The sequence below is a fragment of the Ornithorhynchus anatinus genome, chromosome X1, assembly GCF_004115215.2.
Source record: "Ornithorhynchus anatinus isolate Pmale09 chromosome X1, mOrnAna1.pri.v4, whole genome shotgun sequence".
NCBI lineage: Eukaryota > Metazoa > Chordata > Mammalia > Monotremata > Ornithorhynchidae > Ornithorhynchus > Ornithorhynchus anatinus.
The window spans coordinates 13,510,101-13,532,335 of record NC_041749.1 but is presented as its reverse complement, the minus strand read 5'-3'; the positions used below and the strand labels follow the sequence as shown (position 1 = coordinate 13,532,335).

At 43.6% G+C, this 22,235-nt stretch overlaps 1 protein-coding gene across 4 annotated transcripts in view; it reads left to right on the top strand.

Moving 5' to 3' along the window:
- HEATR5B (HEAT repeat containing 5B) overlaps positions 1 to 22,235 on the top strand; it is an 84,785-nt gene that overhangs the window by 15,322 nt on the left and 47,228 nt on the right. For all 4 annotated transcript variants that reach the window (XM_029050045.2, XM_029050044.2, XM_029050042.2 and 1 more), the window contains exons 7-20: positions 276 to 433; positions 2,367 to 2,616; positions 3,439 to 3,594; positions 4,339 to 4,589; positions 5,402 to 5,513; positions 7,840 to 7,992; positions 8,130 to 8,229; positions 8,761 to 8,870; positions 9,854 to 10,017; positions 11,350 to 11,525; positions 13,227 to 13,332; positions 13,693 to 13,883; positions 16,286 to 16,445; positions 18,574 to 18,763. In XM_029050045.2, the coding sequence (XP_028905878.1) occupies positions 276 to 433; positions 2,367 to 2,616; positions 3,439 to 3,594; positions 4,339 to 4,589; positions 5,402 to 5,513; positions 7,840 to 7,992; positions 8,130 to 8,229; positions 8,761 to 8,870; positions 9,854 to 10,017; positions 11,350 to 11,525; positions 13,227 to 13,332; positions 13,693 to 13,883; positions 16,286 to 16,445; positions 18,574 to 18,763 (2,277 nt within the window). The remainder of the gene's footprint in view (positions 1 to 275; positions 434 to 2,366; positions 2,617 to 3,438; positions 3,595 to 4,338; positions 4,590 to 5,401; positions 5,514 to 7,839; positions 7,993 to 8,129; positions 8,230 to 8,760; positions 8,871 to 9,853; positions 10,018 to 11,349; positions 11,526 to 13,226; positions 13,333 to 13,692; positions 13,884 to 16,285; positions 16,446 to 18,573; positions 18,764 to 22,235) is intronic.

Sequence of the window (22,235 nt, the reverse complement as noted above, 5' to 3'; positions counted from 1 at the left end):
CCTCTCTCACCCCACCCATCCTCAGACTGTCAGCTTGTTGAAGGCAGGGAATGTGTCTGTGTGTTTTTGTATTGAACTCTCCCCAGCGCTTAGTACAGTGCTCTGCCCACAGCTCAGTAAATACGATTGAATGAGTGAATGGTGTAGATACGTCGTTTCCTAGCTACATATTTTGAGTCAGTAGATAATTTCCCCCAAATCACCTAAGTGATTAAAAATATATCTCAACCTTTCTGAAACATGTGTAAATAAATAATTATATTTTTTCCTCAAAGTGATGCGCCAGAATGTGAAGCGAGCTACCCTAGAAGAGGTCCTGGAACTCATGGCCACAGGATTTCTCCGTGGCGGATCTGGATTTTTAAAGAGTGGTGGTGAAATGTTAAAAGTAGGAGGATCTGTCAATCGTGAAGTGAGAGTTGGAGTTACGCAGGTTTGTCACTGTTATCCGAAAACTACTGTGTTTCATATCTGTGAAGGTGATTACAAGCAGTGGCGAAGTGACGGAAAGTATACGGGGTTTTTCGAGGATGTTTAACTAGGAAAAGTGAATTGATGAATACCTTTTTCTTGTGACAGAGCTAGAAAACCATACTGAAACTATACACATTATACAAAACTAACGTGCATGCTACAGTGGCGAAAAATAAATCTTGGTTCTGTTGCAGATGCCACCCGAAAGGCAGTGCATACAAACTTAACATTAATTTTGACTCCAGTTATTATCGTAGTTAGCGTATCGAGAGGCACAGAGTTCAAGCTATAAGTGAATGTCTTGGGAGCTTTAGAAGACTGCTTAAAACTGGCACAGAAAAATGTATGATTATATTCCTGAATTCCATTCAACAGTCTCCACTGATTGGCTTTCTGCTGTTAACCTAGGCCTTAACGTGTTTCCTAGAAATGTATCGGTTTGGAAATCATTTTCAAAGCAACTGTTCGACTCTCAAGTCATGTTCGCTCCTTGCTGATGGTGGTTAAAATATAGACACAGCAGGGACAACGTGAGGGGACGTGTCCCCTGTCTGCGGCGGCATCAAGGGATCGATTTGAGAAATTCAAAGATGGGTCTTGTGGCCTAATGTAGGAAATCCCTATGCCTCATTCATCAACTCTTTTTTGAAAGTGTTGAGCTGGTGTGTACGGTTGCCCCATCAGGTGTATTTGACTAATGATAATTGTGATATTTATTAAGTGCTGACTCTGCCAAGGAGTGTGCTAATCTTTGAGGCAGGTACAAAATTGGACCCAGTCCCTGTCTCATACAGAGCTCACGATCTAAGTAGGAAGAGCTGGGGTTTATCCCCAATTTATGCTTCATTCATTCATTCAGTGGTATTTATCGAGCGCTTGCTATGTGCAGAGCACTGTACTGGGTGCTTGGAATGAACAGTTCGGTAACAGGTAGAGACAGTCCCTGCCCATTGACGGCTCACAGTCTAATCAGGGGAGACAGACGGCAAAGCAAATCAGAACGAAACAAAAACAAGACACCATTATCACGATCAAAAGAATCAAGGGGATGTACGCCTCATTAACAAAATAAATAGGGTAATAAATAAATAAATTGAGAAAACAGTGACCCAGAGAGATGAAGTGAGTTGCCCACACTCCCGTTGCAAGAAATGACAGATCTGGGACTAGAACCTGCGTCTCCTAACTCCTAATTTCATGAACTGGGAAGCAGAGTGTGTCCTAGTGGATAAAGCAAGGGCCTGAGAGGACCTGGGTTCTAATCCCAGCTCCCCGACTTGTCTGCTGTGTGACCTCGGGCAAGTCACTTGACTTCTGTGCCTCGGTGTCCTCCCCTGCGAAATGGGGATTGAACACCCGTCCCCCGGCACTTAGACTGTGAGCCCCATGTGGGACAGGGTTGTTTTGTGCCTGATAAACTGCTACCTCCTCTAGCGCTTAGAACAGTGCTCGACAGATAATAAAAATAATAATGATGATAGTTATGGTATTTGTTAAACGTTTAGTATGTTCTAAGCACTGGGGTAGATAGAAGATAATCAGGTTGTCCCATGTGGGGCTCACAGTCTTAATCTCCATTTTACAGCTGAAGTAACTGAGGCACAGAAAAGTTAAGTGACTTGCGCAAGGTCACACAGCAGACAAGTGGCGGAACCGGGATTGGAACCCACGTCCTCTGACTCCCAAGCCCGGGCTCTTTCCACTAGGCCATGCTGCTTAACAAATACCGTAAAACATAAATAAACAAAATGCACCCCTCCCCAAAATAAAAAAAATCCACCCAACACTGAAGAACAGGCCCAGCAAGGTACTCTCTGAATTTGGCTCTTGTGTGATTCAAAGGAGTTTGCCTGTGTCCCGTCAAACTGAAATATATCTTTTTCTCCTTACAGGCCTACGTTGTGTTTGTTACAACACTGGGTGGCCAGTGGCTGGAGCGTAACTTTGCTACGTTCTTGTCTCATGTGCTTGATCTGGTTTCTCACCCCCGGGCGACACAAACACACGTGGAGGCTGTATACTCTCGAAGATGTGTCTCCTTCATCCTTAGAGCTACTGTGGGCAGTTTGCTAGGGGAAAAGGCCCAGATTGCAGCTGCTAAAGAAATCTGCCAAGCCATTGGAAAACAAATGAAAGCTGTGGGTAAGGATTTTTATTCTCTCATATAAAATACAAATTTGACAAGAGGGTACTATGTATTTCTTTTAACCAGTTGGTCGTTTTCTCAATCCTTCATTTCCTCTCCTTCAACTCTGGCTATTTATCTGACCCTGGAGTCTTTTGGTTTCTAATTCTTATTAAATGCCCTGGATTGAGATTCTCAAGTTATCTATTTAGAGTTTTAATGATATGTTAAGGAAGTAGAAATGCAGTATTTGAAGATTTGCATGGTTTTTGTGATTTCACTAAGATTATTATTTTTATTCCTCATGGTTGTATCAGACAATGTCAGTAAATTAAGCCACGGGAGGTGGGGCGTGTGCAGATCTGTAGAAAAATGACCAAAATCTACAGAAATTTCGCAATGGAAAGAAAGACGATCCTATCATCGTATATTGGAAGGGCTTGGCAAATTGACCCAAAGCTTTGACGATCAGTCCAACAGAAATTTTCAGTGCTAGTCAGCTTTCCTGTAATTCATGTTTTCACCCTGCATTTTGGATAGAACTGCGTTGGGGAATCAGGGGCTCCTTTTCCAGCGTCATCCATCTGCCTGGATAGGCATTTCATCATGAATTTTTTTGTAGCTGTCCAAACAGGTTTGCGTGCTGGAAGGATGTTCCCTTATTTCCCCTCGTTTTCTGGCCAGAACGCGTACTGGAAACACTTCGTGGCAGAACGTAGCGTCCTTTAGTTTGAAGCGGTCAGAGTTCAGTTCGGATACAGAAACTTTGAGAAAAATAGAGAACGAAAATTGAATTCGTTCACTTAACGTGTTTTTTTCTTTTTCCTTCCCCCACGTAGAAATAGTCGTTAATGATACCAGCGGTGAAAACAAGTCTGGAGCAGCAGAAATAGCTGCAAGCCAGCATGTCATGGTCTGTGCACTACAGGAACTGGGGAGCCTCGTCCAGAGCCTAAACGCTACAGCATCTCCTCTTATTCAGGAGGCATCGATAGGTACACGACGCCATGACCATCAAGGCATATGTCTTCAGATTGTGTTAGCAGCGTCAAATAGGATGAGTTGGAGCTAGAATTTGACATAACCAAAAAATTACACTTTGTATACATGCAGTATTGACCCGTCAGGAGCTCAATTCAGAAGATTACTGTGAAGGAAATTGTATAGCCGTTGTCAGTGTATTTTTGTTTGTCGCCTCACCGTCACTGGGAGCTGACAGCCGTTAAGAGCCGACCACAGCTGTAAATAGATCTTGAACTTGGCCTCCTAGGCTTCTATCCGTGCTGTCTTCTTTAAATGTACATATAACACCCCGAAAACGGTGGGGAGAACCATATCTTAAAGTCTGCTGACACGATGTGGTTATTATTTTCACGATTTAAACAAGGCATCGGTGGTATCGTCTTTGAAGACGGTAGCCTCGACCTCATCCTTGAATAATTGGGAATTTAGGAATATATTAGTAGCGTATCTTCTTCTTTTAATCCCAGGATGGTGGAGTGAAAAATTTCCATAGCCTTAAGTTCAGTTTTCTGTATAACTGAGCATTCTGTTCGGCATTTCAAGCATGAAATAGTTAAGATCTCCTTGTCTAATGGGAAATATATACCATTCTCGGTCCAGTTCCAAAGCCATTAGACGGTTTTGATGCGGCTTGTTGTTGTTCAGTACTGAAATTTGGCTGAAAACGCTGTCTCCTTTATAGGTAGATTGAATGTTTGCATCCATCTTTCCTCTAGGGCTGTTGGAGACGGTCACTTCCGTGCTGCTTCACCCGAGTATGGCTGCTCGACTGGCTGCAGCGTGGTGTTTGCGCTGTGTAGCGGTGGCGTTGCCTTTCCAGTTGACGCCATTTCTCGACAGATGTGCAGAAAGACTGAACAATCTGAAGACTTCCCCCGAAGCTGTTAGTGGATATAGTTTTGCAATGGCTGCTTTACTGGGAGGAGTTCATCAGTGTCCGTTGGGAATCCCTCATGCCAAAGGAAAGGTGAGGAGTTACAAGTTAAAAAAAAAAACAAACAAAAAACGTAGACTAATGTTTTCATGAGTAAAGATTTAATGAACACCCGCTGCAAGCATGACTTGCTCTTAGGTACTCTGATGGTGGAGACCGTTTTGCTTTGGGGAAATAATATTGAAGACCACAGCTAAATTCTTTCCCAGTTGGCAGACTGGGCTGGCACTTTGTTTCATTGAGTTCAACGCTTGGTAGTAGAGCAAAATATAATTTGTACAGAGCGGTTGGCTTATTTCCAGCGTGTTTTACCAAGTTAATGTGTGAAGTTTTCAGAAATACATTCAAAAATCACAGTTGGGGTGCCTCAGCCTGCATTTAGCGTTACCTTTAAGGTCAATAAATAGTAATTGATGAAATTGCCGTCGATGACTGGTTCAGCTGAAATTTTTGTATGTAACTGATGCGTGAGGAAATTGCAATCGATGACTAGCTAAAACTTTTGTATATCACTGATGCGGGAGAAGCCTAACACACTGGATTTGATTTAATGCCTTTCTTCCAAACTGTCTTCTTCCCGTTTGCCTGCTCCTGTGAGTGTAGGCCTTGTGCGGAAGCTAGTGGCAGGTGGTATAGCCATTTTCTTGATGAGCTAACAACTTTAGAGTCACTACACGGTCAGTAGTGGAACACGGGGTATAGCTCAACTCCAACTCCACTAAACCACGCTTCCTCTCTCAGAACATCCTCCCGACTTTGTTCATTTTGAAAGCCTGTAAATCAGATATGTCTTTATTAAAGCCTTCGGGGGATTGAAAGGTTCTAAATCCCAATTTTCATTCCAGATGGTGGTCAGCATTGCTGAAGACCTCTTGCGTACCGCCGCTCAAAATAGCAGGCTCTCCTTACAGCGCACTCAAGCTGGCTGGCTTTTACTTGGAGCTCTCATGACTTTAGGTAGAGTCTTTTCCTTCTTCCTGGGTTACAAAATGCTAAAAGAAAAATTCCCATTTGGAGCTCAGGGGTGGGGCATTAAGGAAAAATCGTGGAAGCAGTCATCTCACTATTCAGGATAACTTTTCTTCAGTGAGGCATATCCCTGCACAGCGGGCAGAAAGGTTTCGTCTTCATGTCCAGGTTAGGGAGCCCCATTACTTAACTGTGTGTATTTAATTATCCTTCGTAGTTGAAGAAGACACTGCTGATGGTGAAATTCACCTGTGTGTCTTTGTGGCTGAAAAGGACAGTGCAGGACTCACAGGTGCAGCCACCTTTTGCCCATAAAAAGGTTGCTCTTTGGTGTGTTATTTTTTAAATTTTTTTATGGTATTTCTTCAGTGCTTACTATTTACCGAGCGCTGAGGTAGATACAAGTTAATCAGATCGGACGCGGTTCCTGTCCCACGCGGGGCTCACAGTCCGAGATCCCCATTTTGCAGATGAGGAAACGGAGGTTCCGAGAAATGAAGTGACTTGTCCAAGGTCACGCAGCTGACCCAGGTCCTTCTGAGTCCCAGGCCTGTGCTCTTATCCACTAGCCATGGTGCTTCGCACTAGGTCGTGCTCTTTTGTTTAACGATGATGATGATGGCATTTGTTAAGCGCTTACTATGTGCCAAGCACCGTCCTGAGCGCTGGGAGAGATACAGGATAATCAGGTCGTCTCACATGCGACTCAGTCTTCATCCCCATTTTACAGATGAGGTAACTGAGGCACGGAGAAGCGCAATGACTTGCCCAGAGTCAGACAGCTGACAGGTGACGGATCCGGGATTAGCACCCACGACCTCTGACTCCCAAGCCCGGGCTCTTTCCACTGAGCCACGCTGGCACTGTTTCCTCTCTTGCCTCTGTGTCTCTGGTGCCTTGTGAAACTACCTCGTTGAAGCCAGGGAAGGGGTCTACCATGTCTGTTATATTAGTACAGGGCTCTGCACAAGGGAAGCGCTCAATAACTGATTAATGGATTGATTGATTTGGCTGTGAGAGCCACTCTCCTCTTGACCGCAGTGCACCAGGCTGGTCTTTCCTGTCAGTTGTCTGCAAGCTATTGTCATGGTACCTGTTAAGTGCTTATTATGTGTCAAACACTGGGGTGGATGCAAGCTAATTAGATTGGACACAGTCCCTATCATTCATTCATTCAATAGTATTTATTGAGCGCTTCCTTTGTGCAGAGCACTGTACTAAGCACTTGGAATGGACAATTCGGTAACAGAGACAATCCCTGGCCATTGTCGGGCTTACGGTCTGATCGGGGGAGACAGACAAAAACAAGACAACTTAATCGTAGGAGCTCAGAATCTAAGCAGCGGCTTCTCAGCTGAGATGCAGCGTTGCCTGGCCTCTGTTTTACTCTTTACCATAAAATGTTTCCTCCTGTCTTTCTGCAAGTCCTTTTTCTTAAGCTCAGGACTTAAGACCCAAAAACCAGGATACCTTCTAACTCAATTTTCCTTCTTTTTTTTTTTTTGCTGTTGAAATCATGATGCTTGAATACTTGGTGCTCTGATTGCTTCATTGTACTGTGTATTGATTGCACTGTATCTTAACCCGTGCAGTATTAGGTGCTCAGTTTAGATTTTCATTTTAGAGAGGGGGGAAAAACTATTTTGAAATTGGCAGTGGAATGGAGCTTTGGGGTTAACGTTTTAGAAGTGAAAAGTATCTCCTTTAGAAAATTGTAATTGTTACACCTTAAAGGAAAATGAAAATAATGGGGATGATGTAATTACGACAGATTGTTTGAGGGGATGCCAGTTGACTGATATACCACTTTCCAGACACTCTAGTTGCTTAAATCCAAACTAAGGAGCCTTTGGTTATATTAAGTTGCAAAACTCTTATTAGTGTTGTAACAAAGCCCTGAAAGCTGTGGTTCATTTTCTCTGTTCTTGGTTCAATTTTAGTGGCAATTTTAGTTGCTTAGTATGTCATGAATGAATAGCTTTGAATGCTCGTTGTGGGCAGGGAATATCTGCTTTTTGTTGCGCTATATTCATTCATTTTTATTTATTGAGCACTCACTGTGTGCAAAGCCCTGTACCAAGCACTTGGGAGAGTACACTATTACGACAGACACATTCCTGTCCCACATCGAGCTCACAATCTAGAGGAGGAGACAGACATTAATATACATAAGTAGACAAATAAATAAATTACAGATATATACCAAAGTGCTGCAGGGCTGGGAAGGGGTCCTTTCCCAAGCGTTTAATACAGTGCTCTGCATACCACAAGCTCTCTGTAAATACGATTGAATAAATGGTCTTTTTTCGGATAGGTCCTTCGGTTGTTCGTTACCATCTGCCCAAGATGCTGTTATTGTGGCGAAATGTCTTTCCTCGTTCCTTAAAGGAGCTGGAAGCCGAGAAGGCTCGAGGAGACTCTTTTACCTGGCAAGTAACATTGGAAGGTCGGGCTGGAGCGCTATGTGGTAAGAATTGTAAAGAATCGATCTTTCGGAAGCTAGTGTGTTATTCTTTGTTTCTACCCCACTATGCCTTTTATTTGTTGAAATGCTAATCTGGGCCTGCTGGTACTCCAGATAACTTATTTCTTATTTTAATTTAGCCATGAGGAGTTTTGTTGCTCATTGTCCCGAGCTCCTAACGGAAGATGTGATTAGAAAATTGATGACACCTATAGAATGTGCCATGACTATGATGTCACAGTAAGTAATTAATCAAGTTTGAGAATCGAATGATCTTCTCTGTACGTACAGCGCACCCCATTCTTGGTTTTGGACATAGAGCGTGTCCAAAATACAGTGCTTCATTAGTTTGGAAAGGAAGTCATGAAATATGAGGAGCTATTAGGATTTTAGGATATTAGAATCATTTTGGATTGTTAGGGACAGGGTAGTTAACAAGCTAGGTTCCTAACTATCCCATTTTATGTTGTGGAGAGCCAGTAGCGAGCAACATTTACGGCCACCCTTGAAGACAGAATATTGCCCCAAATGGATCCTTGATCTAGTGCCCTATAACATTTCTTATGTTTTTACATAGACACTGAGAAGAAGTGTGAAAAGAAACAGCCTTACCAACCATTTCCATAATGGTGTCGTAGTGAACTAGCTGGAAATCGGAATATAAAACTCTTCAGGGCACCCTTAGCACATATCGAAATTGCGAATTTCTACGCGCGATGGGGAAGAAAATCAGAGTGTTAAACTGTACCTAACTCTCTTTTGGAACTTTAGCATTCCATCTGTAATCAAAGCCCACGGAGCGCATCTGAAAGCCAGCGCTGCAATGGTCCGTTTACGGCTGTATGACATTTTGGCTTTGTTACCTCCCAAAACTTATGAAGGTAAATAAATGCTCAGCATTTAATGAGAATTCCTTAACGTGAAATTTTAGTTTTGTCATACTTGTGGCTCAACAGCCTTTCTGTACCCTTTTGAAAGTGTTTTAGGTGGGGAATGAGGAACAAATAATGTACTTAGTGGATATAAAAAGATAAAGCCAAATGATTTCCCTCTGTTACTTTGCAAATTATCCTCTAAAATCCTAATTTTGCCTGATTTGAACAGTGAGCCATTATCTTGGAAAATAGTGACCACAGAGGATATCAGTAAGCCCAAGTACCATTTCACTTAATGTTGGTATTTGTATTTGTTAAGCGCTTACTATGTGCAGAGCACAGTTCTAAGCGCTGGGGTAGACACAGGGGAATCGGGTTGTCCCACATGGGGCTCACAGTCTTAATCCCCATTTTACAGATGAGGTAACTGAGGCCCAGAGAAGTGAAGTGACTTGCCCACAGTCACACAGCTGACAAGTGGGCACTTCATTACTTTACAATAGCTCCTACTTTCCTCCAGCCAGGGGGAGAAGGGGGTTCAATATAATGGTATTACTGGACCTTATCCGTAGCACAACAGACTTCAAGGTTATTTTCTGCTTAGCGTCCTGCACGTTTTAAGGCATAATACTAAAAGGTATTACTGGGCCTTATCTCTAGCACAACAGACTTTAGGGTTATTTTCTGCTTAGCGTCCTGCACGTTTTAAGAAATAATAATAAAAGGATAGGACTAAAAATGTCATCAGAGAGCTTTTCTGCTCTTGTGAGTCCAAGTCAATTGAAAGCACTTACACATCAGTCCTCCTGACTTACTCAGCATCTTCATCCAATGGATGAAATATCTCATTTGGGGTATCAGTTCCTTAAAATGTAAAGGATCCATGCCAACTGAATAGGAATGAAGTAGTCATCTAGAAAGGTTTTCTCGTTAACATGTTCTGTGACCCGAATTTGTTTTGTCACATCTATTTCGGTTCTGTTTTCTAGGGTCTTTTAACGCACTTCTTAGAGAGCTGGTGGCAGAATTTACTTTGACGGACAACTCCGCCAACACAACTACATCCCTCCTTAGATCTCTCTGCCACTACGATGACAGCGTCCTTCTTGGTTCCTGGCTCCAGGAAACCGATCATAAGTCAATTGAAGATCAGGTACACATCCAGGAGTCAATCAGTCCCTGGTACTTATTGAGTGTGTGCAGAGCTTTGCACTAAACACTTGGGAAAGTACAGGTGAAACAGAGTTGGTAGATACAGTCTCTGCCCACAAATACCTTACAGTCCATGGGGGGAAACAGAAAGGTAATGAAGTGCCAAAAAAAAAAAGAAAAATTAGAAAGTCGGAGTGATCTTAGGGAATTTCGCTATTGCCAAGAAAACATTAATCGTGGCGTTGGTTTATCATCTTGGCAGGTATTAAGGCAGATGAGGGCTTGGACAGGTGGACAGTAGGCCGTGAGGGTTCTTTGGAAGATACGATGGATTTTTGGAGGCTCGGGCGGTGGGAAGAGTGGTGCTCTGGCATGTGTGCAGGAGGAGGGAGTTCCAGGCCAGAGCAGTGCCTGGCACATAGTAAGCGCTTAACGAATATCATAATTATGCGGGAAAGGGGTTGGCAGTGAGATAGCTGAGATCTGGCACAGTGAGCACTGTGGCACTAGAGGAGCGAAGTGTGAGGGCTGGGCTGTAGAAGAAGATCCGTGACAAGTGGATTAAATGCTTTAACTCTGGTGGTAAGGCGTTTCTGTTTGATGTAGAGGTGGATGGGCAACCACTGGAGGTTCTTGAGGAGCTGATTCTTTTTCATGCTTACGTACTCTGGGGCAAAAAGTCCCATCTGAAGCTTGGGATTTCAAATAATAATAATAGTAATTAAGCGCTTTTTACATGCCAAGCACTGTTCTAAGCACTGGGGTAGACACAAGGTAATCAGGTTGTCCCACATGGGGCTCACCGTCTTAATCCCCATTTTATAGACGAGGTCACTGAGGCCCAGGGAAGTGAAGTTGCTTGCCCAAAGTCACACAGCTAAGTGGCGGGGAGGGGATTAGAACCCACGACCTCTGACTCCCAAGCCCGGGCTCTTTCCACTAAGCCATGCTGCTTCTCCAAAAGGAGTAAGGCCAACTGAACATTAGTTAAGAGCATGGAGCGAAAAAGAATTAGTTCTTTGTAGACATCTTTCACTTTAATCCCGTAATACAGCCGTTGTTTATCGATTTTGTTTTTTAAATCATCTAATTGGCTTCCCCCTTTCCCTCCAAGGTGGAAATAGACTGTAAGCCCGTCAAAGGGCAGGGACTGTCTCAATCTGTTAGCCATTTGTACATTCCAAGTGCTTAGTACAGTGCTCTGCACATAGTAAGTGCTCAATAAATACTATTGAATGAATGAATATTAAGTGCATGTATGCGTGAAAGCACTCAACTGGGGATACAGGAAATCGTATTTTGAAAAATGATTAGACGGTGTGTTATTTTGTAGCTGCAGCCAAACAGCGCGTCGGGAAGCGGTGCTCTGGAACACGACCCGTCTTCCATTTATCTGCGCATCCCCGCGGGTGAAGCCGTGCCCGGGCCCCTGCCCCTGGGGGTCTCCGTCATCGACGCCTCCGTGGCTCTTTTCGGCGTAGTGTTTCCTCATGTCTCCTATAAACATAGGTTAGTACAAGTGACCGTACGCCAGCAGATAAACCGAAGTGTCAAAGACTCTGCAGTTAAGCGATCCCGCTCATCCATTTGTATTTGTCAAAACTCTTCTCGTCACCTTTGCAGATTTATATCCTTTCAGGTTGTTTGCACATTTATAGCAGATTGAGGTGGAGAGTCGCTTGCTCTTGGACATGACTTTAATCGCCTTGCCGCCCAGCGAAGGCAACTCTTCCAATAAATTAACCCAGTGAACTCTACAGAGGGAACTGTTTCACAGTTAATATCAGAAACTCGTAAATGGAATTCCGGCTTCTCGCAATTTTTAATATTTGGCGGGGCACGTTGTGGAATATGTCCTATGAAGTCAAGAACCTTTATAGTGGTTATGTGGGTGCTAGATTAGCCGGTAAGCCTGTCATTGGGCAGGGATTGTCTCTATCTGTTGCCCAATTGTACACTCCAAGCACTTAGTACAGTGCTCTACACATAGTAAGCGCTCAATCAATACTATTGAATGAATCATTAGGTTTTCCCTGCCGGCTTCTTGAGGGAACAGTGCATTAGGTATTTGAGAATAGTTGTATATCGTTTAATATCCTGAAAGCAAGTTGCTGAATGGGACTTGTTTACATGGAGAGAATTAATGAGAGTGTATCCCTAGAATGGGTAGGTTTTTCTTTTATGTTTTTGAACCTTTTCTTCCCCACTGTCTCTTTTTTCCTAGTCATTCTTTTAAATAGAACTTATTTATTACATTACACTTGGGCTCTCAGCCTTGCTCTAGTGTCACGAATGTCTCGTCCTGGAGAATTATCAATAGCTTGCAAGTTCCAGAGTGTTATCTTTCTATACAGCACCCGATTAGGAGCCATTCATTTCTCTAATTTCTCAAATGTCAGTGTAAAATGTTCTAGTTTGTACCATATAAGCATAAATGCTTACATTGCAACACTTGTCCAGTCGATGCACGTTACTATTAAGTAGAATAACCATTTTAATATCAATCGATGGTATTTATTGAGGGCTTATCGGGTGCAGTTCACTGTACTAAGCACTTGGAAGAGTGCAATACAACTGAGTTGGTAGGCATGTTCCCTGCCCACAACGAGCTTACAGTCTTGATGGGAAGACAGACTATTGAATGAATTAATTAAATATAAATAAATACGTTACAGATACGTACGTCAGTGCCGTGAGGCCGAGGGTGGGGTGACTATCAAGTGCTTCATTACATAAGAAATCCGTATATAAGCATTGGTTTATTACATAAAGAGCAGTGATGTCTAAATAAATGCGTGCTCCTTTTAGGTAAACTTTTTCTTGACAGTCCCTTATGTAGGTGAACAGGTGACTAGTGGAGTTATCGGTAGCTTCTCTGTTTCCCCTTTCAGTACCTTGTCCCCCCAGACTTCTCTGTGTTTAATGTTGAGTCATTATTATTTTCCGCATCACGTACTTCTTCAAAACCCACAATATGCAGAGCACTGTGCTAGTTGCAGGAGGAATCAGTCCGGGCTTGAGAGGTCATCTACAGTCTGAATGCCGGAATCAGCTCTAGGTTAAAATGTCCTAGGAAACCCAGCCTGGTCCTAGGTTTTCTTCTGCCCTGCAAAATCCTAGGAGGCTTGGAACTCCTCACAACCTCCATTTGTTTAACACGTGTCCTGAGAAAATACATTTTACATGACGACCTGTCTTTTCATATTTCAGATTGCAGATGTTGGATCACTTTGCGGAATGTGTCAAGCAGGCTAAGGGTGTTCGTCAACAGGCTGTGCAGCTTAATATTTTCACTGCAGTGCTTAGTGCATTAAAGGTAATCTTGCTTCCGAGGGGTAGCGATAAAAATTAGATAGTGTGGCTCGTATAGTTAAATTTTTCGGATGTATCATTAAGAGTTTTGTAAGGCAGTCATATTGCCTCATCCATCTGAGTTGTTCAAAGCGCTTAATAGAAACACATCGTAAGTAACATTTCCTTTGAGAAGAATTTTAAAAATTGCTGGTTTTTTGCGCTTCAGCACGGTAGTTTACCAGTTTCCCAAACGACGAAATGCCATGTGAAGAGTTTAGGTACTGTGTTTTCGCGGTGAAGTTCGATTAACTCCACTGCAGAGAATGGAGCGTGTGATTATTTCGATTCAAGTAACTCAGTGGGGCCTTTTTCATTTGTGCAGGGTTTAGCTGAAAACAAAAGCACGTTAGGACCCGAGGAAGTGCGCAAGTCTGCTCTGACCCTAGTTATGGGCGCCCTCGATAACCCTAACCCAATTTTAAGATGTGCCGCGGGAGAAGCCCTTGGACGAATGGCTCAAGTGGTGGGAGAAGCAACTTTTATTGCTAGAATGGCTCAGTATAGTTTTGACAAGTAAGTGAGCTCATCTCGGTAAAGATGATGATTGGAGTGATAAGAATTTCCCCAGTAACATATACGCAAGTAGTCTCGGTTATGTGTTTTCCTAAATGAAGTGACCAAAACCTAGCATTTGGTGGACGTTCTAGTCATATTTAAACCCACATCTGGATTTTTCTGCTGAAAAATGCTCTTCAAAAGAACTTGTTTGTGCTTTACAGATATGGCCAACTGGGAGACCACTTAGGCATTGACCTGTGTCTCTGAAGTGAGGCACAATAACAAAAAGTATTGAATCATTCTCCTCCTGTTGTATGTGGAAGTAGAGCACATGTGCCTTGATTTTTTTTTTTCCCCCTGTATTTTCCTAATTCATTTTAATCCCTATTTCATACCTAATATCTAACCTTGGACTTGTCCTGTTTTTTCCACCTTTACTTAACCATTTATTTCTTTTACCTCTACTTAGACCTGTCCTTTTGTATTTTGTTTGTTTAGCACTTACTTTATGTCGGGCACTCTCCTAAGTGCGGGGAGCTAATGAACTTGGACACAGTCCGTGTCCCACACGGAGCTCACAGTTTTAATTCCGATTTTACAGTTGAGGGAAGTCCCACACGGAACTCAGAGTTTTAATTTTACAGTTGAGGGAATTGAGTCCAGAGAAGTGAAGCGACCGAGGTCCCATTCTTTCATTCATTCAGTCGTATTTATTGAGCGCTTATTGTGCGCACATCACTGTCCTAAGCGCTTGGGAGCATAGGATACAACAATAAACAGACACATTCCCTGCCTACACAAGCGTAGAGTCTAGAGGTGGGGAGACAGACGTGAATACGTAACAGAGAAAGGATTAGAACCCAGGTCCTTCTGAGTCCCAGGCCCGAGCACTGTCCACTAGACCATGCTGCTTCTCCTTACTCTTAGCCCCCGGCTACTGATTTTTCCCTAATGATAGCCAGCATTCAACTGCCTGTATCCAGTAGCAGTTGTGCAATGCCAAATCAGGTTTAATAAAAAAATAGCAGTTTTAGTATTTCTTTAGCGTTTACGTTATTTTTCACTTGGAAGCGCCCTAGGGTGACAATTTTGCCTTGAGGCCAGAACATAAGACGGGGCTTCAGGAGACCCGAGTTTAGTTCCAGCTCATTCCCTGGTCGGCTGTATTCTGGGACAGGGCACTTAACTTCTTGTGCCTCAGTTTTCTCTCTATTTTTCAGAGGAGAAAATACCTACTCTTTCTCCCTTTCGGTCTGCGAGCCCTGCGTGGGCAGGTGTGGGGCGGGTCTTTGCCTATCAAATTGTCTTGTAGAGAAGTAGCGTGGCAGAGTGAAAGAGCACGGACGTAGGAGTCGGGTTTGCCGTGGGAACTTGGGCAAGCAGCGTGGCTTAGCGGAAAGAGCGCGGGCTTGGGAGTCAGAGGTCGTGGGTTCTAATCCCGACTCTGTCCCTTGTCAGCTGTGTGACTTTGGGCAAGTTAATTCTCTGTGCCTCAGTTCCCTCATCTCTAAAATGGGGATGAAGACCGTGAGCCCCATGTGGGACAACCTGATGACCTTGTATCTCCCCCAGCTCTTAGAACAGTGCTTGGCACATAGTAAGCGCTTGACAAATACCATAATTATTATTATTAAGTCACTTCTTTCCTTACCTCAGTTTCTTCATCTGTAAAATGGGGATTTGTTTCTTCCTCCTACGTAGACTGTGAGGCTCAACCTGATGAGCTCGTCTTTTTCCCGGTATTTTGTACAGTGCTTGGCACAGAGTAGTGCTTTACAAGTATCAAAATTATCATCATTATTGTATTTACTTGGAATCTTATTAGTAGGTGCTTAAAAGATACCATCCTTAAGCCCCCATTTTGTCTCCATTATTTAAAAGCAAATTCTGTGTGAAGTCAAGATATGTTATTTTTCCTCTAAGTCTAAAAATGCTTCAGATCATTTTTAGGGTGAAAACGACAGGTTTGAGATGAAATTCCCTTGTTTTATTAGTTTTATTGTTACATAAGTTTTTACTTTTTTAAAGAGATTTTGCTTTAACCCGCAGCAATGTGAAGGAAAACAAACGGTGTGTTAGAGTCCTGTTTTAATAAGTTACTTAAAAGGTTCTCTACTTTTCAAAATAGATTATTATGCAGGATAACTGAGGGATTTTTGTTTAATTGTGTTCACAGAATTAAGACATCTAATCAAGGGATCTAATTTGAGTCAGAAAATGACGTTTTCTTTTCTTTTTTTTTTTTTAAAAAAAAAGGCATAAATTTCATCCTGCTAAAATGGTTAACCTCTCGGTTTTGGATGAACTGTCTGATCTCTAGCTTTTCATTGCAATAGGAAAATAAGAAATGAACTCATTGTAAAAGCTCACTACCAATGGGATTCATTCTCTGATCCCCGGCCTAATCTTTTTTTTAGGTTGAAATCTGCTCGAGATGTTGTATCGAGAACAGGTCATTCATTGGCTCTTGGCTGTCTTCACCGTTACGTTGGAGGAATAGGTTCAGGACAACACCTGAAGACCAGCGTCAGCATTTTACTGGCTTTGGCACAGGATGGAACTTCACCTGAGGTTCAGGTGCGGTATGCTTTAAAATAAAATAAAAATGCTCTGTTGATGGTCATCGTCTCAAAGATATTGTCGGGGAAGGACGGGAAGCCGGGAGAAACATCAAGAACATTTTATTGTACATTTTAAGCAAAAATTGGATTTGGGAGTAGTCAAATCAAGCAATTTCATGAATATAAATTTTGGACGTTGTCCAGCATGTTGAACATGGGAGATTGGTTTTCTGAAAAGTTTTGGCACATTGTATTCTGAGTACTCATTAACGAGGCTGGGCTCCTGTTGATTTTCTGCAACCTTTCCCAGAGTCGATATTCAAATGCTCTTTCCTGCGTGTTAGTTTTTCGATATGAAAAACAAAATCCTTTGAGATATCATCCTAAAGGTCTTGTGGATCGTTAGAGCGAAGTACCTTCGTATTAGAAACGACCGGGTTTTTTGCAACTTGTGTCACCAGATTCTCTCCCCCCCCCCCCCCCCCCGGTTAACAAAATTCCCGTCCCACTTTTTTCTAAATAGGTGCAAAACCCCAGAGGCTTTCCTCAGCTCCTGGGCTGTCCCCTCAGCTTCTGATCTAGGACCCGTCTCTTGTGGGTTGCCCATGGCTTTTCATCCAGTCGACATTTCCTGTCCTTTCAGTAACCACCCCACCCCCCCGCCCTCCCCACTCACACGTTGTTACTGTTGTGTTACTTGTGTTTTCAGCTTTCCCGGCAACAATAAACAGTCCAGTACCCAGCACCTCACATGACAGTAGTCACATGAACATTCTTCAGTTCCTGTCTTTGATAATCTCAGTAAGGTGCTACTGCGTATATCTTGGGCCTACCTAAGATGTATTTCCCTAATTCCCTCAGCAGAAAAGCCTGGTGATCACAAGCTGTTGTTTTCATATTTACTGAGTAGTAGGCTATTGTTTATTGTGCCGGTGATTTTTCCTCACACTTCCGCATCTCCAGCCACCTGTGCACTGAACTGTCCCATAAGAATCAGGGTATTATATATTTGTTCTGCCGTCCTGAGCCCTTCCAGAGCCTTATAAAATCTATTTTTTCCTCATCGGTCTTCATCAGGGTCTCGGCGCTGATGATTACGGCATAGCCCTTCCGCTCTAGAAGCGAGGGCAGGGTCCCTAATGTGTCAGGTGGATTGCGGCTTGACTCAGTCGGTTGTTCTTATCGAGTGCCTACTCTGTGCCGAGCATTGCACTGAGTGCTCGGGAGGGTACGGTATAGTAGAGCTGGTCGACACGATCCCCGACGGTAAAGGCAAGTGATACTTTTAAGTGAGTTCTGACACTGTCATCCCTTCTGCTGCTGAAATCATATCTGAGGATAATGACTTTTCACTCAGTTATTGCCAACCCTGTTGATGCAGGCCAGACGACAGTTAATTTAAGGGCAAACTAGGCATACGGCTAACGTAGGTATGGGCAATGATTTTCTCGACGGTTCTATTTTCGGGTACAGTAATTTAGAATTCCTTCCGTTAACCTCGGAGTCCTTGGCAAAGTCTCTCGTTATAAAAAATGTTAAGCATTAACAATGTAGAAACAGCGTGGCGTCATGGATAGAGCACAGGCTTGGGAGTCAGAAGGTCATGGGTTCTAATCCTGGCTCTGCCACTTGTCTGCTGCGTGACCTTGGGCTAGTCGCTTCATTTCTCTGCGTCTCATGGGGATTTGAGACGGGGAGCCCCACGTGGGACAGGGACTGTGTCCAATCCGATTTGTTTGTATCCACCCCAGAGCTTAGTATAGAGCCTGGCACCCCAATTCAAAAAAATAACATTTAAGTATAACTGAGTCTGGGATGTCATTTCTGGCTCTCCTGTGTATGTTTGTCGTGATCTGCATTTCCTCAAATGGGTATTTAGGTAGTTATCTGGGCACCTGTAATCCTTAGTTAAGCCATAAAAAGGTTAGAAGAAGTTCCTGATTTCAGTAATAAATCCCATTAATTCAGAGGCCCTTAGGTGAAAGAGAAATGTCTTCCTATTTTGGTTTCATACAGTTCGCATCTTTGCTGTGCCTTCTGTGGTACTGAGATAATTGCTATTTAGTAGAATCTAATAAGAGATCCTTTTTGTTTGCAGTAAATGACCCATCACGAGTAATAAAAGTATTTTTAATTGATTGCAGACCTGGTCTCTCCATTCGCTCGCTCTGATTGTGGATTCCAGCGGGCCAATGTACCGTGGATATGTGGAACCGACCTTGTCCCTAGTTCTTACTTTGCTGTTGACCGTTCCACCGTCACATATAGAAGTTCATCAATGTTTGGGTCGATGTCTGGGTGCTATAATAACTACTGTTGGGCCTGAATTGCAAGGTAAATATATTTAAGAATATTTTGAAGTTTAAGAACTGAGATAGGGAAAGGAACATTTTCCTGAGTTTTAAGGCCACCACCCCTAGAATCATGATTGTTAAGGCCCCCTGCCAAATTAAGTTTTTCCTGACTCAATTTTCTAATTCTAATAAAATGATAATTCTTGCTCGCTTATTACCTCCCAAGATGTGAGAATAAATGCAATAGCCTAGAGTTAAGCCTTTTATAATTGGAGATTTGGGGGTAAAATATTGTAAATATTGGGAAACCATGAGGAGTGATAAAGTATGTTATTCCATTTCTTCAAGAGCGAGATGAGGTGATGGTGCTGACTTAATGGGAGTTTTTTTTTTAATTTCATCTAGGGAGAGGCAGAATTGATTCTGCTAAAAAACAGCTGAAAATGGTTTTGGTTCCATGCATTTTCAGAGCGTTTCTTAATTATTGTTCTCTCGACTGAAAGTAAGTTCCTCGTGGGTAGGGACCACCATGTCTACTAGCTCTCTTTTATTATACTCTCCCGAGTGCTCTCGCAAAGAGTGAGCGCTCAGTAAGTACCATTGATTCAGATGGGCAGCACACTTTAAATTTGTAAATCCCGGGAATCAAACGATTCTGAATGCCAACAGCATCCCCTACCAGTCGGAAATATTTATCGAGCAGCTGTGCGTGCAGGGCATTGTACTGAATGCTTTGGAGAACACAAAAGAGACCCGATTATAATCTAATGGGTGGTGGGGCCGGAGATGGATATAAAATAATTTACAGACAGGAAGGAGAGAGCTAGTAGCAGTCACGGAACACCCTACTGTAGGCCGGACTCAGAGCCGGACTCCATACCAATGCAAAACAAAAACAGACGTGACTCCTTTTTAGGGCCAACTCTTGTTTATCGGGCAGGACTTTCCGTGCCAAGAAGCATCCACCGTCTTGCCAAACTGGGGAATCCCTCCAGCCTTTTTCTTTCAAACCCCACCCCAAATATCTCTGACCTCTCTAGAGACCAAGCAGGGAGGCGAGTTTAGCCAGGAACCCCAAATTTTGTCTGTCCCTCAATCTCTTTTCGGTTGGCTGCCAGTAAGGGAGAAGGGGAAAGGGAGAAGGGACGCAAATCAGGATAATCGTGTTATTTGTTAAGCACTTACTCTGTGTCTAGCACTGTCCTAAGCACTGGGTCAGATAGAAGATAATCAGGTTGGATACAGTCCCTGGCCCGCTCGGGGCTCACAGTCTCAATACCCATTTTACAGATGAGGTAACTGGGGCACAGAGTAGTTAAGTGACTCGACTAAGGTCATACAGCAAGCAACTGGCGGAGCTGGGATTAGAACCCAGGTCCTTCCGACTCCCAGCCCCCTCGCTCTATCCACTAAGCCACCACGCTGCTTCTCAGATTCATTCATTCAGTAGTATTTATTGAGCGCTTACTATGTGCAGAGCACTGTACTAAGCGCTTGGAATAGACAGTTCGGCAACGGATAGAGACAATCCCTGCCCAGTGACGGGCTTACAGTCTAGTCTCAAATAGCAGGACAGCACCGTCAACATGAAATAGAAGTTCATTCATTCATTCATTCAGTAGTATTTATTGAGCGCTTACTATGTGCAGAGCACTGTACTAAGCGCTTGGGATGAACAAGTCGGCAACAGATAGAGACAGTCCCTGCCGTTTGACGGGCTTACAGTCTAATCGGGGGAGACGGACAGACGAGAACAATGGCACTAAACAGCGTCAAGGGGAAGAACATCTCGTAAAAACAATGGCAACTAAATAGAATCAAGGCGATGTACAATTCATTAACAAAATAAATAGGGTAACGAAAATATATACAGTTGAGCGGACGAGTACAGTGCTGTGGGGATGGGAAGGGAGAGGTGGAGGAGCAGAGGGAAAAGGGGAAAATGAGGCTTTAGCTGCGGAGAGGTAAAGGGGGGATGGCAGAGGGAGTAGAGGGGGAAGAGGAGCTCAATCTGGGAAGGCCTCTTGGAGGAGGTGATTTTTAAGTAAGGTTTTGAAGAGGGAAAGAGAATCAGTTTGGCGGAGGTGAGGAGGGAGGGCGTTCCAGGACCGCGGGAGGACGTGACCCGGGGGTCGACGGCGGGATAGGCGAGACCGAGGGACGGCGAGGAGGTGGGCGGCGGAGGAGCGGAGCGTGCGGGGTGGGCGGTAGAAAGAGAGAAGGGAGGAGAGGTAGGAAGGGGCGAGGTGATGGAGAGCCTCGAAGCCTAGAGTGAGGAGTTTTTGTTTGGAGCGGAGGTCGATAGGCAACCACTGGAGTTGTTTAAGAAGGGGAGTGACATGCCCAGATCGTTTCTGCGGGAAGATGAGCCGGGCAGCGGAGTGAAGAATAGACCGGAGCGGGGCGAGAGAGGAGGAAGGGAGGTCAGAGAGAAGGCCGACACAGTAGTCTAGCCGGGATATAACGAGAGCCCGTAATAGTAAGGTAGCCGTTTGGGTGGAGAGGAAAGGGCGGATCTTGGCGATATTGTAGAGGTGAAACCGGCAGGTCTTGGTAACGGATAGGATGTGTGGGGTGAACGAGAGGGACGGGGCTGGAGAAGTAATCTCCAGCCTCCAGTGGCCCCCTTCAAGAAAGGCCTAACCCCTAAGGGAGGATTTTGAGAAGCAATGTGGCTCAGTGGAAAGAGCCCAGGCTTAGGAATCAGAGGTCATGGGTTCTAATCCCGGCTCCGCCACCTATCAGCTGTGTGACTGTGGGCAAGTCACTTGACTTCTCGGTGCCTCAGTTACCTCATCTGTAAAATAGGGATTAAGACTGAGATTAAGATTACCTCGTATCTACCAGTGCTTAGAACGGTGCTCGACACATAGTAAGCGCTTAACAAATACCAACATTATTATTTTACACCGGTGGTGTCACCGGTGGTGTCATCCCTTCTGTCTTCCTCTTTGACAAATTAAGGCTCTAAAGAGCAGAAAGTGCGCTTTTAAAATGGCATATTCTGTGACAATTCAGTGTGTTCATTGGAGCTGTTGGAAACCGAAAAGTCCTTAAAGTGAAAATTGGGGACATACAAGGATATCGGTGTCATAATTGTAATAATTGTAATTATTCATCACCTGATAAAGCCATTCTTTTGGTTTCTTTTTTTAGAGGAAAGAAATAAAATTTTAGATCAGCCAGTCGTATTTATTGAGCGCTTACTGTGTGCAGATCACTTGGGAGACTACAGCGTAACAGAGTTGGTAGAGACATTCCCTGCCCACATCAAATTTACAGTCTAGAGGAAGCTTTCGATTGACCAACTTTCTCCTTTCCTTTTTGCTTTATGCATTTCCTTTTGGAAAAAAAAAAAGCCCAATAGTTAATTCACACCATTTAATAGATCTGCAGCTTATGTTTAGGGAAAATAAAAAACCATCTCCGGTCTAGCTATTTCTCTAGCACCGTTGGAATACGAAACTAAATCCTTTGGGTTTTTCTCGGGTTTCTCTCCTTAAACATTACCT